Source organism: Mytilus californianus, unplaced genomic scaffold (genome assembly GCF_021869535.1).
Source record: "Mytilus californianus isolate M0D057914Y unplaced genomic scaffold, xbMytCali1.0.p SCAF_1, whole genome shotgun sequence".
In the NCBI taxonomy this organism is placed as follows: domain Eukaryota; kingdom Metazoa; phylum Mollusca; class Bivalvia; order Mytilida; family Mytilidae; genus Mytilus; species Mytilus californianus.
In genome coordinates this window covers 83,719,293-83,740,727 of record NW_026262581.1, presented here as the reverse complement: position 1 = coordinate 83,740,727, position 21,435 = coordinate 83,719,293, and the positions used below count along the sequence as shown (strand labels likewise).

Genomic DNA, 21,435 nt, shown 5'->3' with positions numbered 1-21,435 from the left:
TCCGCAAATGTCTATTACCAATACAATTGCATGTATATAGTGAGAACAGTTCCTTGTGGACAAATAATATACTTATAAATATTGAACGTCTTTCAGTTTTAGATAAATCATTCATTTTTATAGTTTGTGCATCAGTATTGTAGTCGCGTTACTAATCATAATTTTACAGAAAAGATAAGTTTATATTTGATATCGATACTAAACATACCATGAATTTCTATATAACACAATTCTATGAAAGTCTGGCCTCCGTCATTATAAAAATAAAAACTTTTAGCAAGCATGTTGCAGTCTCTTTCTTGGGTAATGTTAGGTTCACTTGGAGGGTTAGTAGTGTCTTCATAACATAACTCTGCACCATGGACACTGGAACCATTTGTTAGATACAAACGAAATCCTGTCATGCGTTCAGGTACTGTAAAATGAAGTACACTGACCATTCATGTTTATATTAATTCATTTAATATACGTTTGGGAACTGTTAAATGATAATACCCTTCCATTAAAGTCCTATTGTTAATTTTCCTTTGTTTAGACATTGAAGTTCTTTTGGTCCCTACCTACGCTATGCATAGTTTCCCACCCGACCCTACTGTGGCGTCTTTGATTTTAATTAATTTAATATATGTACCTATGAGGTCAGCAATTTCGTTATAATGCATAACTTAAAACCTTACTAAATGTTCACAAAGATATCAATATGTGACTGAATCGTTTTATTTTTGTTTCTGTAGAAAACTTACAAATCATCCCTTCAAACATTTAACGGACGCCATCACGATTTGGCTGACCGTTATAGAATATCTGTTTCACAGATGCATGACGACGGATATGTTCCTATTGTCGTAACCGCAATCCAGTCCTCTTTTCCTCGAATATGACCTACCGATTTAGACTTATCACTGTGTTCGTACTTCAATGAGCAACACCACGGGAGCAACATGTGGAGCAGGATATGTTTACCCTTCTGGATCATCTGCGATCGTCCCGGTTTTTAGTGGGGTTCGTATTGCTCAGTCTTTAGTTTTCTATATTGTGTTTTGTATACTGCTATTTGTCTTTTTGTCGTTTTGGGTTTTTTGCCACGGCGTTGTCAATTCAATTTTGACTTATGATTTTGAATGTCCCTTTGGTATCTTTCGCCTCTCGTTTTTAAAGAAAGGGATATTACATTTAATGTTTAGTTAGATTTAAGAGCTTGTAATTTGATACGTTCCATGTCAGCCTCTTTGTCCTTTTGAAAAGTATCATTCTTAAAGAATATCAATGAAACATTGTACCTGTGGTAATATCTCTGAATGTAATCTTGAAGTACACACTTTTATTTTATTTTGCAAAGAATACCATTAATTCATGTACTGACATCAGTTGCTGCTGATCAGTTTTGAACACTTGTTCTGGAACCTGTCGATACTTTTAATTTTAGCATGTTCCCCAAGTATGCTTATGACCTTTGTATTCTTAATATGTTGGAGGTGGTATTTCAAGTCAGGGTCACATGCTTTTTTGTTTTTTTTTTCTAAATGGGCTTAAATGCAAGTAGTCTAACGTCTGAACTTTGAATCATTTCTCATGTCGTTTTTTTTTTTTTGCATATGACTGATCTTATGAGTCTAACACCTTGTCACCTGATTTGTAGTCTGAACTTAATATATGATTGTTGTAGTGTTACATTTTGTACTTCACTGTCTCATTGTTAGAAAAGAGCTTGTAATCCAGTGATTTACGTTACATTTTTTTTCTGCCATTTTTGTTTTACGTTTGTTGTTTGAAGTATAAAATCAGACTGAGTCTCTTACTTTTCATTTTAGAATTTTTCACATTTTGTTATCCCATTGACTTGAATAGCTTTCTATTCTGTATGGGTTTTTCTTATTGTTGGTGGTGTTACGGTGACATTTTTTTTTCATACCTGTTATTTGTTTTTTATTCAACCCCTAATCCAAGTTGATTAAACTTAGAGATTCTTAACTTTTTTGAAACCCGATGATCTTTCTATTACTACTAGAATTTTTGAAATTTGAGCATCTTACCTTCGAAAATAGAAAACAACTCTATATAACTTTCGATAACGCTAAACCCTTTTTTGGTTTTATCTTCACCAGGAACGATCCCAACCAAAATTTATTATATGATATATCTATACAATTGAGTCATCTTTAATTTGCAATACCGATTTATTAATGTACTTTGAGATTCTTACAGTACAATGGCTAATTTAATACATTTGACCATTATATAAATCCCTGAAGATAGTTAAAAACTGCCATTTTGAATTTGTGTTTACAAATTAACATAAAGCCAGAACAAAATGAATAAGAAGGATTTTTTTTCCCAAAAACCAAATTCGTTCAAAAATTAAGGATGTAAATTGTCATTTAATAACATAATAAATCATTTAGGTTAGAAATTTTCGTCGATGCAACCAAAAACGTGTACATGCATAAAATTAGTGCTAACATGTTAAAATAATGGACATATGTTATTTTTGACAATTGGTCGAAGTATATCAAATACTAAAGTATACTGTTTAAAACTCGATTTCAGTATTTTTTTGGTTATTAACATGTTCATGTAGCTAATCACAATTTATACATAAAAGGCTTCACATTTGGGGGTTTGAGTATTGTTTCGGACGCACGAACTTAATAAAGTGCTATATTTTCTATCAGTATATTTTACATGTTTTAATAGTTTTATGAACCTTTGAGTAAAGCAAAGACAATGGAAATTTGACCTACAAGTATCTATTTGTTACTGGTCGTTAACACGCCCCAATCATTAATTTGTTTCAATAAGTGTTACCCAATGTTTAATTTATTTTGGAATCTTTGTATTTTCACAATTCTCCGTACACTGTAACTTTCGGACAAAGCATATCATAATGAATCGAAATATTGCAGAATACTCGGTTTAATTTTTTTTTTTTTTTTCAGTCAAAGACTTAAATTCTACTTTTTAGGCTGAGTTGAAGCATTCTTTGTTTCCCACCTCTTGTTGGAGAATTTTAATAGTCTTAGTAAAGCAAACAGTCAAAAACATATTTCAGAAAATGTTTTATTTAAGAAGAATAAATATCAAGCAGAATGTATTTTTATTTCTGTTGATGTTTGGTGTTTGGTCATTCTTGCTGGCTGATAGGGTTTGCATTTTTTATTTGACGGAAAATTAATTAAAAATCATGGCTTAAGCTTTCCAGTAACACAAAAAAATCAATATACTACAGTAACTACTTATCTTGTGATTTACTCTGTCACTTTTCCCCTATAAGTTATTCTGCATATGCAGTGATCCCGTTCCCGGTTTGTTTCTTCCCTCCCCCCAATTAAAAAAACCAAGATGCAGGAACAAACGATTTTTCGCAAAGCTGGTAGTTTAATGTTTAAGAGCCATTATTGTAAATCAACTTTTTTCTCGATATTAACACAGTTAGACAACTTAAATCTAGAATCTATGAAAAACGTGATAATTTCAATTTTCCAATTGACAATTGTCCAATTCTCAGCAGTAACATACCCTATGCTCCGTCGTATGGCGTTTACATATCTAAGTTAATACGTCACGCTCGTGTATGTTCACACTAATCGGACATAATTGACAGTGATGTGCTTCTAACACATAAACTGCTAAAACAGAGTTACGAGGAAGAACGACTGAAATCGACACTTCATCAGTTTCTTTCCGTTCATCTTTACGAATTAGTTAACCAACACAGTGTGTCTGTGTCTAAACTCACTAGCGTCATATATTTTGGCGATCGTAGATATTTAAATTCCAGTATAATTGCCTGATCTGAAATTTAACGATTGTGAAATTTTGACTAAGTCTGAATTCAAATTGCTAGACAGTGAAGCATGAATAACACTTACACTTAATACACTTACCCTGTCGACGCACCAAGTCTCGCACCTTTTGGGGTAACCTTTTTGTTCTCTTCCTTATCGATATACTATATTTGAACATAGGTTAACTTCTGTCGCCTAATTCTATTTCGTCGGATACTTGTTCTCTCGTAAACTCTCCCTGTACTCTTGACATGTTTGGTTTGGTGTTATAGTGGTACATTTAGAGCAAACACCAAAAAATATTCCAAAAAGTTGTTTTCGGATTACATATATAAATTAATCATTCCAATGGATATACAGATCCCGAGTCTTTACCAAACATTGTATCATATTTCCATATTGCAGTGATATGTGTTTTCGCTAACAACTGTTTGCTATTTGAACTTTATGATATTTTCGTATTTTATCAATATTTCAAGGTATGAACCATATATCTTGTGTTGATAATATTACTTTTTATTTTAATACAGGTTTTTAATTAAAATACTTACAATCTTTCCGATAGTATATTTTAATATTTGTGATGAAAGCTAATTTAGAAAGTTGTAGACCCCACCATGCCTTAGAGTGACCACTATCTGTTACCGAGCATCCATCAGTATATATATTATTTGCTGGTTCCTCTATTGCTAGTATTGCATGGTGTTCACCAAGGTTATCTGTATATGTTGATGATTGTGACACATTACCTTGTACAGCTAGATTCACTGTAAGTGATAAAATTGTCTGTATTTTATAATTTGATCACAAAATGCACAAATTACAGTGCTAATATTTGTCTAGTTGTGTAGTAATTGTGTCAATGTTCACTGATAACTCCGCTATGGTATTACTGATTACCGATGTTTAAGATTTGAACCATTCTAGAGATAATCCAAATATTCATTGGGTTCTTTGTCCTTAATCTTTAATTTTATGAGTGGTTTATCTAGATTTTTCTTTTTTTTTTTTATTAAGTTTCTCGTGTTTGTTCTTTAACTAATAATTATGATTCATTGATATTTTGTTTTCTTCTAGAAAAAAGGGGTGCACCATGAACAATGCTGGCTACATTTATGTAATTGAGTAATGTATCAGTACTAAAAAAAAGGGTAGTTGAATGTTTTAAAAGGGAGGCCAAAGAAGTAGTATGTGCTCCGGTCAGTTGTCAATTTCAACACTTATTAAAGAGTGTTTCAAAATGAAAGGTATGCCAGTCCTGGTATCAAGTTTCAATTAACAAAAACGGTTATGATTTTATTTGGGGAATGGTAATAGTAATGGTTGCATATCATTCAAAACAGCCAATGCAATGAACCTCAAATGGTATTTCTGTTTGTCTTTCGCATTGACTCAATTAGTACTACGGATAACAGGACTTTTTCTGAACAAATTATGCTAATCAAAATGTATTCGTCATAGCTGGACAAAACGTGACATTTACATCAGCAGTTGAGTGTGGAACCTCTGAAAGATAAAACAGCAACAGATGTAGTCAATGCTTTAATGATACAGGAACACACTCATGAAAAGAGTTTTCTATAAGTTGAATAACATAATGAAATCCTACCTGAACAAACAAGCGTTTACTTAATTAAAAACAATTATTTATAGTATTATTTTATTCAAATATTTCAACCTAGATTTTCAAAAATATCAATTTTCGTCAGCATTTACAAGGAAACATTGATTTAAACAAAAATGTTTTCTATTGTGGATTACAGAAAACAAATTCAGGAACATCGTCTTATACTACACAATCAGGAACTGCTTATTCATCAGAATCGCTTGAATACAACCAAAATAAATTATGATGCATGTTTCTTTTCATTCATTTGTTTTAAATTTTAAGTGTTTGTTTGTCAGTGTTCGTCAATGTTTTTTTTACGGATTGGTCTTCGTCCTTTTGATTCCCATCTTCTAGACTTACGATGCGGTTCACGACCGTACTGTTACTGTTTTGGAAAAGCTCATCAGATATACTAAAGTAACAGATTTACAATTTAGTAAATCTGACTTGCGTTACACAACATTCATCGTTGTTACTTGAATCGAACAGTTAGACGGTCACATTAAACATGTTAAATACAAAGTTGAAAATCATTTAAAACCAAAAATTCCGAAAAGTTGTGCAAAAAACGCACAAAAAAAAACTCAACAAAGATATTAAGAATAGGTATAATCTATGCCTCCGGGTAAAAAAAACCTTCGTGCTGTTTTTTTTTTCCGCAATAATTCAACATTTTATAAGCGGTAAAGTACAAACAAATGACACGGTTGATGTGCATGTTGGGGAACGTAAGGAATATAATATATTATCAAGACTTCGACATTCATACACAACTCCAATTTATTACCTCTTAGATTCAATGTAATATCAATAAAAACTGATCATGTATAAGTCAGACTGCAGAAAACTTTCATTTTTTCGTTAAATGTCTGTTTTATGCACAAATCAGATTTCATCTATTCGATTATTTGCTGTTCGGTCTCTAGATCCCGTTACTTTACTAAACACATTGACATTTTAACACAATTCGTATTTAATTAAACAAGTTTTGCATTTTATTAAAAAAAGTGAACGTTCTGACCTTAAATTGTCTTTCTATAAAGTTTATTTTGTTGGAGGATTAGCATTAGGGCGTAGTGCTGTTATCTATTTTGGAAATTTTGTACTTTTTGCTGTAACTGTTGTTCAAATTTATATGTGTTTTATGTTTGGACAGTTTTAGCTGCTTGGTCCACAACTACAACAATTTTTTTGTTGGCGTCTTTGTTGGATTTATCTGTATGTTTCTTGAATTGTTAAGTCGGTTGTGTTTGTATGTCTGTGATGTATGTTTACGCAGTTTTTGCTGCTGGTCCCAATTATTTTCACGTCAACCAATTATGTGTGTCTGTTAGGAGACAATAGGAAGATACTGAAAATAACGGAGAATTTGAGATGTTTTTTTCTTTGTGATGAAGAACGTTGCTGCTGTTGATAGTGTCGATTCAGAATTGGAAGGAGTGTTCTATTGTCATCGTGTAAAGGTTCCAATCTTACTGGTTGAACAGACGGAAAATAACTACATCATCAATTATTATTACCAGTCTGTATATTGTATATTGGAGAAAACATATCTATACATTTTTTTGTCAAGTGCATAATCTATTAAACATTTTAGAAAGTTTACAGATAGTGAAACAAGAATGGTACGAATGTGTTGTAACGTATGCGGGTGATGCTGATATGTAACAAGGTCACGAAAGCTTCCATTAGTGATTTAAAAAAAAATGTTTTACATTTGAATGAGGGTGACAAAACCTACACTTGGGTCTTAAGCTAGTGTTGAATATATTTATTACGTTTATATCATGGCAGACTGGAATTGACAAATATATATACTTTGATGCTTCAATATATATAAACGTCTGTGTGTTGCGATTTAATTTTGAAATACATCAATTTAAAAAGTAAAATGGCTCCTGAGGGGTCTTATGTTACAATCATCTTTAAGTAACTTATTTGTGGTTGATGTACCAACAGGGTTAGCCGTCATATTTAGAAAATGAATCGATCGAAATAACGAGACAGCATACATCAGTTGCATCTCCAATTTCCAATGACATGTATTAATAGACTCTTTTTTTTACTTTTCACTCCTTTTATGTTGCTTCTTAATCATCCTTGAGATATCTTCCGCCTCCCTTGTAATCAGTTTTATATTCTACTTGCGTTCTTTTATTTGTAAGCCATCCATCCGTTTTTAAAGATGATTAGAATCAGGACTTTTAGAAGGCAACATAAATTCCTCATCTTGGAACGAGTAGTGAGAGGAGAAATAAGACAATAAAATATATATCATTTAAACAATAAATGAGAAGTAATCTATTTCATTTGAAATGAGTGATATGTAACTGATGTATGATATGCCATAATCATGATAATGTCGAACAATGCATCAAAATCAAAACTGTTTCAAATACAGATTTAGTTCAGTTCAAAATAAAGCGCTGTAATTCTTTTACACAACAAATGTAATAAATATATGACCACATCAACATGATCAACGGTCTAGTTTCTTAATAGGTAGGCTCAGAACAGCATAGTCATGGTATATTAACTGACAGTACTTTTAACATAGGACACGGGAGGTTTAATCCCTCGCAAAAATGTTAAACCCATCACATTTTGTATGTGTCTGTCGAAAACCATGAGCCTATCATTCAGTGGTTGTCACAAAGTTTATTAATATGTTACGCCATAAAAAAAAACCATATGTCATAATCTGCACAATTAGATCTTTTTGAACAAGATGTATAATAAGCTGAATATATTTCATTTCTGCATCCTATTTCAGTTCGATAGATGCACTGATCTATTTATAAAAATGTTGAATTATTGAAAATACCAAAGTTTGACTACCCAAAGGCATATATAGCCTAGTATGCTTGATGAGCTTTTTGTTGTTTTTTGCAGAACTATTGGGATTTTTTGGATTTCATGCTCTTCCAATTTGTCCATGGACAAATACCAATCTGTAAACAAAACAAAATTCCCAGACATAACCCGAACAATGACCGAAAATGACTTTTAACAAAATGAAGAACAAAACATGCATCAAACAACACTGGGCGATCATGAAGTATGAGCAGCTTACATGTATGCATCTTCTTAGAAACACATTTTACTTCTATTTTTTTTCAAATGTTAATTAGTGATACATTTAAGAAGGAGAGTGAATAATGTCCATATTATAATCGATTTAGTAGTAAAAGACAAAGTTTTAGAATCTGCTGTAAGTAATCCATTCAGAATTTGATAGTTTTGAATACATGGTGTACATGTTGTACAAATGTACGTGGAAATGCTCAGGAAAAATAGTACGTTGAACTCTAGGATAATTCTCTTTCATTTAAGAGAAATCTTGTAAATGATAGTTTTTAATTATGTAAATTCGTGTTTTATCGATCATTTTATATGACATAATGTATATAAAACTCTTTTGAGGAAAGTGTTCCTGTATTATTAAAGCATTGACTACATATGTTGATGTTTTAATAAAAGAGAGGCAAAAGGTACCAAAGGGACATTCCAACTCATAAGTCGAAAAGAAACTGACAACGCCATGGCTAAAAAAGAAAAGACCAACAAAAGTACACAAAACACAACATAAAAAACAAAAAACTGAGCAACACGAACCCCACCAAAAACTGGGGGTGATCTCAAAAGCTCTGGAAGGGTAAGCAGATCCTGCTCCACATGTGGCACCCGTCGTGTTGCTCATGTTAGTACAAATCCGGTAATAAGTCTAATTCGGTAGGTCTCATTCGGGAAAAGGGAATGGGATAGTAGTTACGACATTAGGTAGCAATACACAGTTAGGAAATAAACTTAAAATTGACATTCATCATTTTTAAACACACTCTTTCCCTTCCTTTCTAACAAATAAGGCTTAATATTTGTGTTATGCATGTGTATATTTATAGAAAGAGAGTCTTCCATAGATTTGATTTCTAATGGTTATTATGGTGAAATATAATCTCTTTTGGGTGTAACCATGGCAACAATCTGCATTTCTTTGATACAAAATATTGCATAAAAAAGGGGGTGAACATGTCACAAAAGTTTCCAAAATTTGGTCCAAAGGAAAATTTCAATCAATTACAGTGATACCTTTCCTGAATCCATAGACATATATCTATCAAGAGGTCCAAAAAAAATCATATGCATTTCTGCTCGTTTTTCCATAAAATTGAATTGAAAAGATCGAGCGCAAAATCTTTGTTGATAAACATTACAATAATTTATGGACCTATGGGCGGTACGGATAGGAAAATACGGACTGTCAAACAAAAAATGGCCTATAAAACATGCAAAAAACAATCTAAATGTTCATATAAACCCACTAAGAAGGCTATATTATTCTTCAATTATTCTTCAATTATCTAAAAATCTACTTTATTGTACAAAAACTTTCATATTTAAAAAATTCACCATGGCCATTATGCGAAACTAAACTTCTAACTGTGTATTGCTACCTTAAGGATTAACATTTTTTTTCCCAATTCCATTTTAAATGGATTTCTGTGTTTTGCTAGCTTAAACGAGCAAATTGGCCTGCTAGTTTTGAAAATTGGTTCAGAAATAAATATTTTATGAAGGTTAGCAGCTGACACTGAAATGCAACAAAAAAGTGATTTGGTGAAACATGCCATGTCAAAGTGTTAATTCTCCTTTTTTAGTCAAATTTCTAAAACTATACCTTCTGTGCTTGTCTTTTCTTGTTTAAAAACTTAAATTAACCTTAACAGTAGACAAATTTTACAAGTTAAAGCTATTTAAAGGCTTTAGAATGTCAATTTTGTTGTGTATTAGCATACCAAAGCCTTGGTTAAAATTTAGCAAATACTGAATTAATTTATAACAGCGGGAACAAATTTAGACTTAATTCATGCTAAATTGTGACTTTATACTTGCTAAAATAATAAATTTGATTTAGTCGCATGCAAAAATATAAAGCGTTCCCTTCTGAGGTTTTTACATAACGCGCATTGTTTCTTTTCCAAGGGGTAGCCAATAAAGTATCAATGTATGACCGAACCAAGTCTTTGTGTCAAAATGTCTATATTGGTTGCTAAGGACAATAAACAACAAAAGTAACATACATTGTCATACTAAAAGATGTTTCTCCCTCAGAATTGTATCTATAATCTAAATATCAATAGATTTGTGGTATGATTTGTCTATAAATAAGCAATTATGTGATTTGTCAAATGCCATAAGGTAGCAATACACAGTTAGGAAAAAAACTTTAAATTGACACTCATAATTTTTAAACACCCTCTTTCCCTTCCTTTCTATCAATACTAAGGCTTAATATTTGTGTTATGCATGTGTATATTTATAGAAAGAGAATCTTCCATAGATTTGATTTCTAATGGTTATAATGGTGAAATATAATCTCTTTTGGGTGTAACCATGGCAACAATCTGCATTTCTTTGATACAAAATATTGCATAAAAAAGGGGGTGAACATGTCACAAAAGTTTCCAAAATTTGGTCCAAAGGAAAATTTCAATCAATTACAGTGATACCTTTCCTGAATCCATAGACATATATCTATCAAGAGGTCCAAAAAAAATCATATGCATTTCTGCTCGTTTTTCCATAAAATTGAATTGAAAAGATCGAGCGCAAAATCTTTGTTGATAAACGCTACAATAATTTATGGACCTATGGGCGGTACGGATAGGAAAATACGGACTGTCAAACAGAAAAATGGCCTATAAAACATGCTAAAAACAATCTAAATGTTCATATGAACCCACTAAGGAGGCTATATTATTCTTCAATTATCTAAAAATCAATTTTATTGTACAAAAACTTTCATATTTAAAAAATTCACCATGGCCATTATGCGAAACTAAACTTCTAACTGTGTATTGCTACCTTAGGAACATATCCGCTATCATCTGTAAAACGGATATTCCGTAATGGTCAACCAACTCGTGATGGGGTCCGTAAAATTTACGAAGGGATGATTTCAACTTCACCACTTGGAACTCTTGGTTTAATAGCTTCCTTATGAGCAGCTACCCTCTATCAAGGAAAGCATGATAGGTAATAAAAGCCCTGGAGTATCGTATCAACTGGGAGATATATACTCCGTTTGCAGGCGCTGCTGGAATGTTGCTACATAAAAATGGAAAGGTCACAATTGGGAAGCTGAAATCATCTCTTTTGTCATAAAGTTTTGTTTTCAACCGACAAAGTTTTGTTTTGTTTATCTTGCAGCGGTTGCACACACAACTGTTAATTTCACATGTAATTTTTTGTCTAGCTATAATGAATAAACATTGATTATAATATCGTTTAATTTAAAACAAAATGTCAGTCCTTTTTCTCTATCAAAAAATTTATCCATTTATACTGAGATTAAAAATGTTACATAACGCTCACTAGTTTCGTTCCATCATTTTATATTCGATAATAAAGTTTACAGTGCAAAGTTTTATGTCATAAGATATGTGCAATTTATATATACACAATTACGATTAGATATTTAAACAACACATATTTTACATGCACTGATATATTAAGCAATGCAGTATCAATGTCACGTGCTATTTGTTTAAATTTTTATTTACTTCTAACAATAACAAAAAAGAAGTGTCTTGCATGTTTTATACTTAAAGAAATTTGTATAATAATATTCAATTGAAATATCACACTCAGACATCTGTTATGCTGGCTGTGCATTTAAATATTCGAAACTTTTATGAGATCAACTTTATTTGATAATAGAATTGCTACGTTAACATATTTCAATTTCAGTAGATAAAAACGTAGCAATGTTTCATGTATTTGGCATTCCTTAGTGATAAAACTAATGGCAAAAAAATAGCCCAATGACTATCATAACAATTAAAATGTCAACTCTATTACAATCCATTATTTTTCAATAGGTTAAATTAATAATTAAATTTAAAGAGTATTTTCTTCTAGTTACGTTTTTTCTGTCTTTCTTTCGGCAAAGGTCAACGAAATGTGAATTTGCAGTAATTCCATGTGTGACACAAGTAAAATTCAACGACCCTTGAAAAATTCACCCCTTTTACATTCCTCTATCTTTTAAGATGTTGAATTATAAATAAAATCTTTGTTACAAAGAGGTTTTTCTTGCCGTCACCGAAGCCAATTACTACCATCTAGTTACTCCATCATTTAATTGTATTGTAGCTGTGTACCAATTGAGTACCATGGTATCCTCGATACTCGGTGTGCGTATTCCCGATATGATAAATGGATACCACCTGAGTATCCTGGTAATCTCGGTCCCATTTTCGCCTACCCCATTTAATATGACTATTTCTAAATATAGATTATTCGCAACGTCCGATAAAAGTTATGCATCGCCCCTTACTCTCAATGGGTGGTGAATCAAGTGAAGCCCGAAAGTACTCATCACAAGTATTGCTGTTGTTTTTGTTGTTGAATTAAACGAAACGTCGCAGCGTTTAGGAAATTGACCATTTTCTATAACTAGGTTAAAGTTCTTTTCGACCGATGTTAATTCAAATTCATATCTGATTTTATTGAGTTATTAAGTAGTTGCTCTATTAGAAGTTTTCCGATTTGCTACAGTACCATTCGTAGTACGAGTTGGGAGCCGTCATTGATATTTTAAAAATAATTGATGTTTAAACTTAATTTCAACGTACTTTTTGAATTATAATCAAAAATATTTGGAGTATTTATAGCTGCAACTAGGTTTAAACTTAACGTGGATATTTTTGGTATTTATAGCAAACAATATTGTGTGTACTTGATTAGTCTTTAATGCAACCGTTCCAGGTAACCGTATAACGAACGGTTTACAATTTCGGTTTATTTCCCCTGAAAATGCAAAGGCAAAAAGAACCTAAAATATAAAGCACACTTATAATCTATCTGAACAGATTTTCTTTTGTTATAATATTAATACAGTATAGAATGAGTTGGTTGGAATTTTATAGGCAGACTTTTAGAAAACAGTATAAAAGATAAGAGCCATTCTAACGTACGGAATTAACCTCTTTAATAATGTATTATGATAAAATAATACCAAAACTAAATTCGCTTAGGTGAGATTTAATCCAATATAGGAAATGCGACTGTTCAAGTCTCTCAAAACTGTCAAAAAACATATAAACAGTAGACAAATTATAACATTTCCATATATGTCGTCAACAATGTTTATTTATAATCAGTATCAGTTTTTCACAGTCTTTAAAACTATTATATATCGTAGTTCACATTTTGAAATATTTATTTTCCTCACCATTCTTATATTTTTTGGCATTTTCAGAAAATTCGTCTTACACGTATTTGAGAGATTTTACCAATAATAAAAGTACGATGAAAGGGTCAAGTTATAAGATATGCTGGAAAAATCTTTCAAGAAGAGTGTCACTGCAATTTATTATAATTATAGGACATTTATTCTTGTTTTTTTTTTTTTTTTTCAACAATTCTAGACTATGATGTTTATTCATCGGCAATAGTGTCGTAAATATGTATTTTTCAATATTTTTCAGTTTACTTTTTAGGACCCATATCTAGAAAAAGAAATCTTCAGGTGTTGATAAAAAAAAACATCAGAAGGATGCCCTTTTCTCACTCAATATGAAATCCCAGTATTCTCATCTTTTCAAGAAAAACATCTTCTATAGTTTATATTTTACTTATATAAATAATAGCTAATTTCAAAGTCATGCGAGAATTTTATTGAGAAATCAACACAATTTTGCCATGTTAATGTTTATAACCAACATTAGTAGCACATGTTTTAGAAAAACGTTCATAGATAATATTTTAATTATTCCAAATTCTGTTTATACATACGAAAATATGTTATTCTTTTTAAATATATAAAAAAAAATATATTTAACAAACAGAAACGCAAATCTATAATTAGAACTTCAAGGTCAGTCTCAACTCTGTTTGTGTAAAGTCTGTTTGATTCATGCTCTTGTTCACTAACTAAATAATCATATATAAAATCTCAAACAAAGTGTTCTAGAGACAATGCAATCGCTATCAAATAAAAAGTTAAAGCTAGTTTTTGCCGATAAACAATTCGATCCCTTTGATTTTTGTCGAGCCTTCGACTTTTGTCGAAAAAGCGAGACATAGCGATCCTACATTCCGTCGGCGTCGTCGTCGTCGTCGTCGTCGTCGGCGGCGGCGTCCACAAATATTCACTCTGTGGTTAAAGTTTTTGAAATTTTAATAACTTTCTTACACTATCCTGGATTTCTACCAAACTTGGACAGAAGCTTGTTTATGATCATAAGATAATATTCAAAAGTAAATTTTGTAAAAAAAAAATTCCATTTTTTCCGTATTTTACTTATAAATGGACTTAGTTTTTCTGCCAGGAAACATTACATTCACTCTGTGGTTAAAGTTTTTGAAATTTTAATAACTTTCTTAAACTATCCTGGATTTCTACCAAACTTGGAAAGAAGCTTGTTTATGATCAAAAGATAGTATCCAGAAGTAAATTTTGCAAAAAAAAATTCCATTTTTTCTGTATTTTACTTATAAATGGACTTAGTTTTTCTGCCAGTTAACATTACATTCACTCTGTGGTTAAAGTTTTTAAAATTTTAACAACTTTCTTTAGCTATCCTGGATTTGTACCGAACTTGGACAGAAGCTTGTTTAAGATTAAAAGCTAGTATCTAGAAGGAAATTTTGTTAAAATTTAATTCCATTTTTTCCTTATTTTACTTATAAATGGACTTAGTTTTTCTTCCAGTTAACATTACATACAGTCTGCAGTTTAAGTTTTTAAAACATTTATTAGATTCATAAACTATCCTGGATTTTTACCAAACTTGGACAGAAACTACTTACAGTCAAAAGATAGTATAGAGAGGAATATTTTTATTAATTTTTTTCCTCATTTTTGTTGAGTCTGCGATTAACAGCAAAAGTAGGCGAGACACTGGGTTCCGCGGAACCCTTACGAATTTTTATCATAATGATTAAAATTATCTCCTGCATTAAATGAAATCTCCAAACCAACACTAACGATTGGGTTACGTACATGTACCAACCGTACCTGATACATAAGCAAATCGAGAAACCTCCATTAGGAAATAGTCTTTCCAATCGAGAGCCAACTACATGAATTGCATCGTCTTCAATAGGATGTTTTCCTACAAGGCATATATTCAGAACCTGTTGAAGAAAATGTACTGTTGGCTATCGAAATAAAGTCAATTATTGTTTGCTTGTTAAATAATGATAATTATTACGATTGTATTATACTTACTTTGTGCTATAACCTGTACTGTCACAAGAACGATTCCAAAAGTTGTAAGGAGTAGTTGCATTATCATCTACGATTGATAAAAAGTACTCAATCATGTCAATAATACATTTCAAATAATATGTACAATACATAAATATCAATAAAAATATCGAACTCCACGGTAAATTATAAAGGGGAAGTCCATAAAAAAAGGCAAAATTAAGCGCAAAAGTGTATTAACCTTCATAGTGATTAGTGGAAAAATAAAATATGATGTTTTTGATATTTTATATTATAGCATTGTATCATAACCCTCCATACACACATGTCATTTACAAATTATGTTTTAGATAATGCATATTTTAAGGGTTTTCTTGTCGTAGAACACACCGAGGGGTGTCATGATTGATCAAATGAAAGACCGACCGTAGGGGGTTCTTTCTTTGGGCAATCCTGACACCCCGAGGTGTGTTCTACGACAAGAAAAACCTTAAAATATGCATTATCTGACTTATATACCGTCAAAAAAATATTATTTTCTACAATGATTTGCAGAATTAGCATCCTATTTTACCGATTACACTAAAGTTGGATATTCCTTTCTAATGCGTTCAGGTTTTAGTATGCCCTACGGCTCATTTAGAATATGAAATAAACCTCACTTAATTAATCTAGATATAAACCTTAGAAATCATTATTCAGGCACAGTAACGATATTACTGTAACTGCACGAACTAAGGCACAAATGAATTGTTACCACCCGATAACGGTGTATGAAAATTACAAGTCACTTTGTAAGTAACTTATTGTACCAACATAGTTTATGGAAGGGGGTGCTATGCTGTTTTTTTTCTATTTGTAATGATATTTTTATCGCGGAAAAGTGATTATGTTTTCAACAATTTTAAACGAACGAAATATTCAGAATAATTTTCTTTTGAATGACAATACAATTTTTTAACAGATAATCAGGATTTAATTCTATACCCTCCACCCGACCCCATTATGAGGTACGTGGATGCTATTTAATAGAATATAAGAATATTTTATTAGTTGATCATTTGATAGAGTTAAAGGTAAACATAGATGTAAAAAAGTTAAGAACTGACACGAAGAGAGCACGAAATCGTGATACATGTACATGTAACACGAAAACGAAAACGAATATCAATACATGTAGGTCGCAGTATGATTTCCTATTCAGTGTGAATCAATAAGATTTTCTAAATCTTACACACGAATGTGTTGAATCTGGCTTTTTTAAAAAGTGTTATGGAAAGTTTTACTTTAAATTCATCTCACATATATGATAATGTCCCTTTATTGCAGCGATAAATTAACAAAAATTCACATTATTTGTTTCTAAAGTTAAAATGCGGGTCATTGACGATTTTTTTTAAACCTATCAAAGATTGAAATTTAAAAAAAAAATCCCCGATCGATTGGCAACAACAAACTTTCAAATGAATTAAATTTTGAAGTAAATTATAGTTTGCATTTTCATCAAAGAAAATTAATGACCTCACAAAATTGCCATTAGAATAACGTAGGTAAATTTGTATACAAGTTCCCTGGCCCAAATATGTTGAACATAATAACGAAACTGTTAAAAGTAATTATGATGTCGCATTGACCTAAACAAACTAACATTGATTGTGTTGATTTCAAGGAGGGTGTTTACTCTAATGATCCAAATATTATCCTTGGAAGATGGAAAGAAGAGTATGCAAAACTTTTTTCGTTGTATGTACATGAAGCGAACAATGAATTTATAGACGAAATAGAAAAAATGAACTCAAGATGGGAACAAGAACTGAGCACTATCTATACTATTAAATGAGAAGACCTCATTTTGTGTGTCGCTTCTCTTCCTTCCACAATTAATTAATCATCATGCATCTGTGTCCTATAGGTACCATGCATAGTCGCATTTGTCATCCTCACATATGATTATTCAGTTTGGGTTATTTTGGGAGGAAAACAAAAAATAACGGGCTTTTGAAAAAAGGAGGAGGGCTAAAAAAAATTGTCCTTTCCCGAAGTACCTATGACTTTTGATACCTTTCCCGAAATTCTCCAGTCATAAACTTTTTTACAAAAATTCATCCTACAACAGTTAACATACTTTTAATTACGCTCTAAGTGCCCGCGATTTCGCGGGTGTGTTCTAGTTGACATTGTTATTGGTACTGAAAATGATCATACCGCCAACGCAATAAATGACCACATTTCCTTAGAAAAAAACAAACAAGCTCTTCAAAGTGTTAAACTTGGTAAAGCGGTAGGAGTTGAAAACCTTCTAAACAAATTTTACGTAATTATAAATTAACTACTGTATTACACGAACTTTATAGTATATGCTTTTGTAACGGGATAGTTCCCGATGTATGGTGACAAAATATAATACAACCGCTCCTAAAGAAAGGGAAAGACTACCGAGACCTGTTGTCATACTGTTGCATTAGCCTTAAGCTTATGTCCACTGTTGCAAAAGTATTAAGTCATATTTTGAATAGAAGACTTGTCCAGTACATCGAAGAAAATGACCTTCTTAGCGAGGAACAGAATGGTTTCAGACTTCGTAAACCACACACTTCTATGGAACAAACTATTGTCAAATGATATTCATTGAAAGGACAAGGTAAAAGGGGCGTTTTTGGTCCCCTCTCCAAATAAGTTTATATTAATATCATTGATGGTCTTAATATAGAACCTTGATTTTATTGTGCTCCGGTGAAAGGAATATTGCCTAGCAACGGTTTTTATTAAATTAAAACATCAAAATTATCACAATCATATTAATTGTTTTATCAGTACAAAGCAGAACAATTCCAAATAATATTGATTGTTTAAGAAGAACTTGAAGTCACAAATGAATAGTCCCTTTGATTTCGTTTATTATATGCTTAAAAACAACCTAGCAACATAACTGTTGCCTAGCAACGGTTCAAAATGGATGTTCCCCCCCCCCCCCCCCTCCTAAGTATGAATTTAGCAGTTAACTGAAGATTTTTCTTTTCCATATGGTGTTCCATTCAAATATACTATCTTATTCATTATTATTCTTTTTAATAAATTCCGTATTGAGCATAGCAACATAAATGTTGCTTAGCAACAGCCAACAAATGTTTGAATTAAAGACAATTACAAATAAATTAGTCATTTCATTGTACATATCAAATTAAATGCAATGCAGATTGTCTGTTTAAGAACAACTATAAGTTAGAAATTAAAAGTCAGTTCAATTGTAGTTCACTTAATGCTTATCACCAGCTTAGCTACAAAACAAGTGCTAAGCAACCGTTCAATAAGGTGTTCTTTTTATTATCTGAAGTATGAATTTAGTAATTTTTGAAGATACTACTTTCTCATATGGTGTTACACTATAATATAAACATCTAGATTATCATTAATCTTTTTTAACGAAGTCCATAACGAGCATAGAAACACACATGTTTCTTAGCAACATCAAACATTTTCTTTTAAATTAAAGACAACTGCAAAACCTATGGTTCAATGTGAAGGTCTTTTCATGAAAATAAGATAATAAAGGATTTACTAATTAGAGGTGGGGTCTGAAAAGTTTTTCAAAAATATTTAACAGTTCATGAAATGAAATAGACGTGGTTTGTATCACAAACAGACCTCGTCTGGAATAAAATGTCTACTGCAGGCAATTAAGAACTAACATGATGTAGAGGTGGGGATATAAATGTGTCACCTGGGTACAAAACCTATATTGAATTAGAAATGGCTTACCAAGGCAATGTGTGGGGATATAAATGTAAAAATTCATAGTATGTGTTTATTTTGCATTTTGTATATTTTCGTTTTGTTTTTGTGTCTTTATACTTTATCTATCAAAATGAACAATTCTATTTGAACATGCAAGTTACTGATAAAAGTCTTTGATTTCAGAAGTCAATTCTTTGGGTGTATGTGAATGTTTAAGCAAGGCTTCTTAAGAAGGATTCTTATTATATGCACCTTTTATTTAAGTCATTGTACAATTAAATAAATTAAATAAATAAATTGAAACTATCCGAAATCTTGTCAAAACTGATTGCACATTTAATGTTTGATTAAATCGCACAATTTTAAAAGAGGCATTTCAAAATCGTTATGTTATTTTCCCAAAAAAATGCAACATTCATGACAGCACTTATTCCTCTTGACAACGTCACAAGAATGCATGGGAAAACAAACGAAAAATTTGATAAAACTCGTTATTTTATGCAGCATAAAATTGTAAATATGCTTTGAATGCTTCTTTTGTCACTTCTGCGCTTCATACAAAATGTACTTCGGACATCGCTTGAACAACCCAATTACAAAAATAAGTATTTAATTCTTAAGAAGACCACTAATTAAATGCACATAAATAAACAGCTAAGAATAAAAGTGATGATATGTATAGTATTATTTTCTAAGGCTTAAATATAAAACATTTATTATCACATTTGTCTTCTGTAGTTAATTTGCGAATATTAAATATTCATCTTTTAAAACAACATGCACATTTTGGTGCACAGTTTTGCTTCGCTAGGAATTTTTCGACCCAGCACAAAACTCTCAGGAGGCAAACAAACACCGCCTCGGTGGTCTCGTGGTAGCGTGTTTGCCTAGATAGACGGATATCGAGGGTTCTAACACCGGCTGGGTCAAACCAAAGATTTTGAAATTGGTATTTGCTGATTCTCCGCCAATCATGTGGCATTAAGGGGTAAAAGCAACGACTAGTTGGCTCAGAGTCAGAATATGGTGTCCAGGTAGGGTGATATATTCCTGCGGACTGTTACCTTGTGAGCTAGCACGTTAAAAATCATGACACAAACAACCGGTGTAGTATCACGATGTCCAGTAGTCAGCACTTCTATGTTAACATGAATTATCATTAATATGGTGATATTCATAAATTAACTGTTTACAGACCTTTGAATTGTTTGAAAAACTACGGATTTTCTATTCAGGAATTTCAGAAAACCTTAGCGGTATTTGACAAAATGTTATGGAATTTTGGGTCCTTTATGGTCTTTTGACTTTTTTTTTTATTTGACCGTCACTGCATGGTTAGTCTTTTGTAGATTAAACAAGCGTCTGGTGTGCAAAATTACAAGCCTGATATCTTTGACTATAATGATTTTTTCCTTTGATATACTATATTCATTTTTCTTATTTATTACTGATCAATAATTTAAACGAATCTTTTATTAATTTGATGATGTTTAAAGTCATTATAGTACTGCAATTTTAGAGGAGATATGATAGATTGAATTTTTTTTTATCTGACCGTTCAGTGGCAAATACTTTATGCATATTTATGACGTTGCACGCATTGTCGTTAAAAAGGGGAGAAAAATCTCCAAAAGGTGGAAAATAACAAATCATAAGTCCAATAAAAACAAACCGGCAACACCATGACCAAAACGTTACTAAAGATACAAATGTACACCAATGTGTATGATAGTTTTGTTTGATCTTTATTACTGTTGCGCTTACACAATTGTATAATTTCAATTGTCACATAGTGTCGTCTTATGTCGTATGCATTACAATGTATTTATTTTTTTTAAGTTCTGTAATTTATTTTTCGCCATCCGTAATAATTGTCTTAAAAGCCAATCTGCCAGAAAACCATGCAAAACCGTCCGAATGTCACTTTTTCCAAATGAGTTCATATTTGGCATATTGGTGCACCTCAGTAATGTAAATAACCACACAAATTTTTTTGGGGAAATATTGAACCGATCTGGATATTTTTTGAGCGCCATGTTTTAACAAATGAAATTGCTCGAAAACAGCAAAAATAAGCCTTTTTTGGCATA

At 31.6% G+C, this 21,435-nt stretch overlaps 1 protein-coding gene across 1 annotated transcript in view; it reads right to left on the bottom strand.

The window, feature by feature from the left end:
* Positions 1-7,366, bottom strand: part of LOC127738185 (receptor-type tyrosine-protein phosphatase F-like) — an 85,376-nt gene extending 78,010 nt beyond the window's left edge. The window contains exon 1 of the mRNA XM_052249346.1: positions 7,312-7,366. Coding sequence (XP_052105306.1) covers positions 7,312-7,366 — 55 coding nt within the window. The remainder of the gene's footprint in view (positions 1-7,311) is intronic.
* Positions 7,367-21,435: the final 14,069 nt, after the last annotated feature.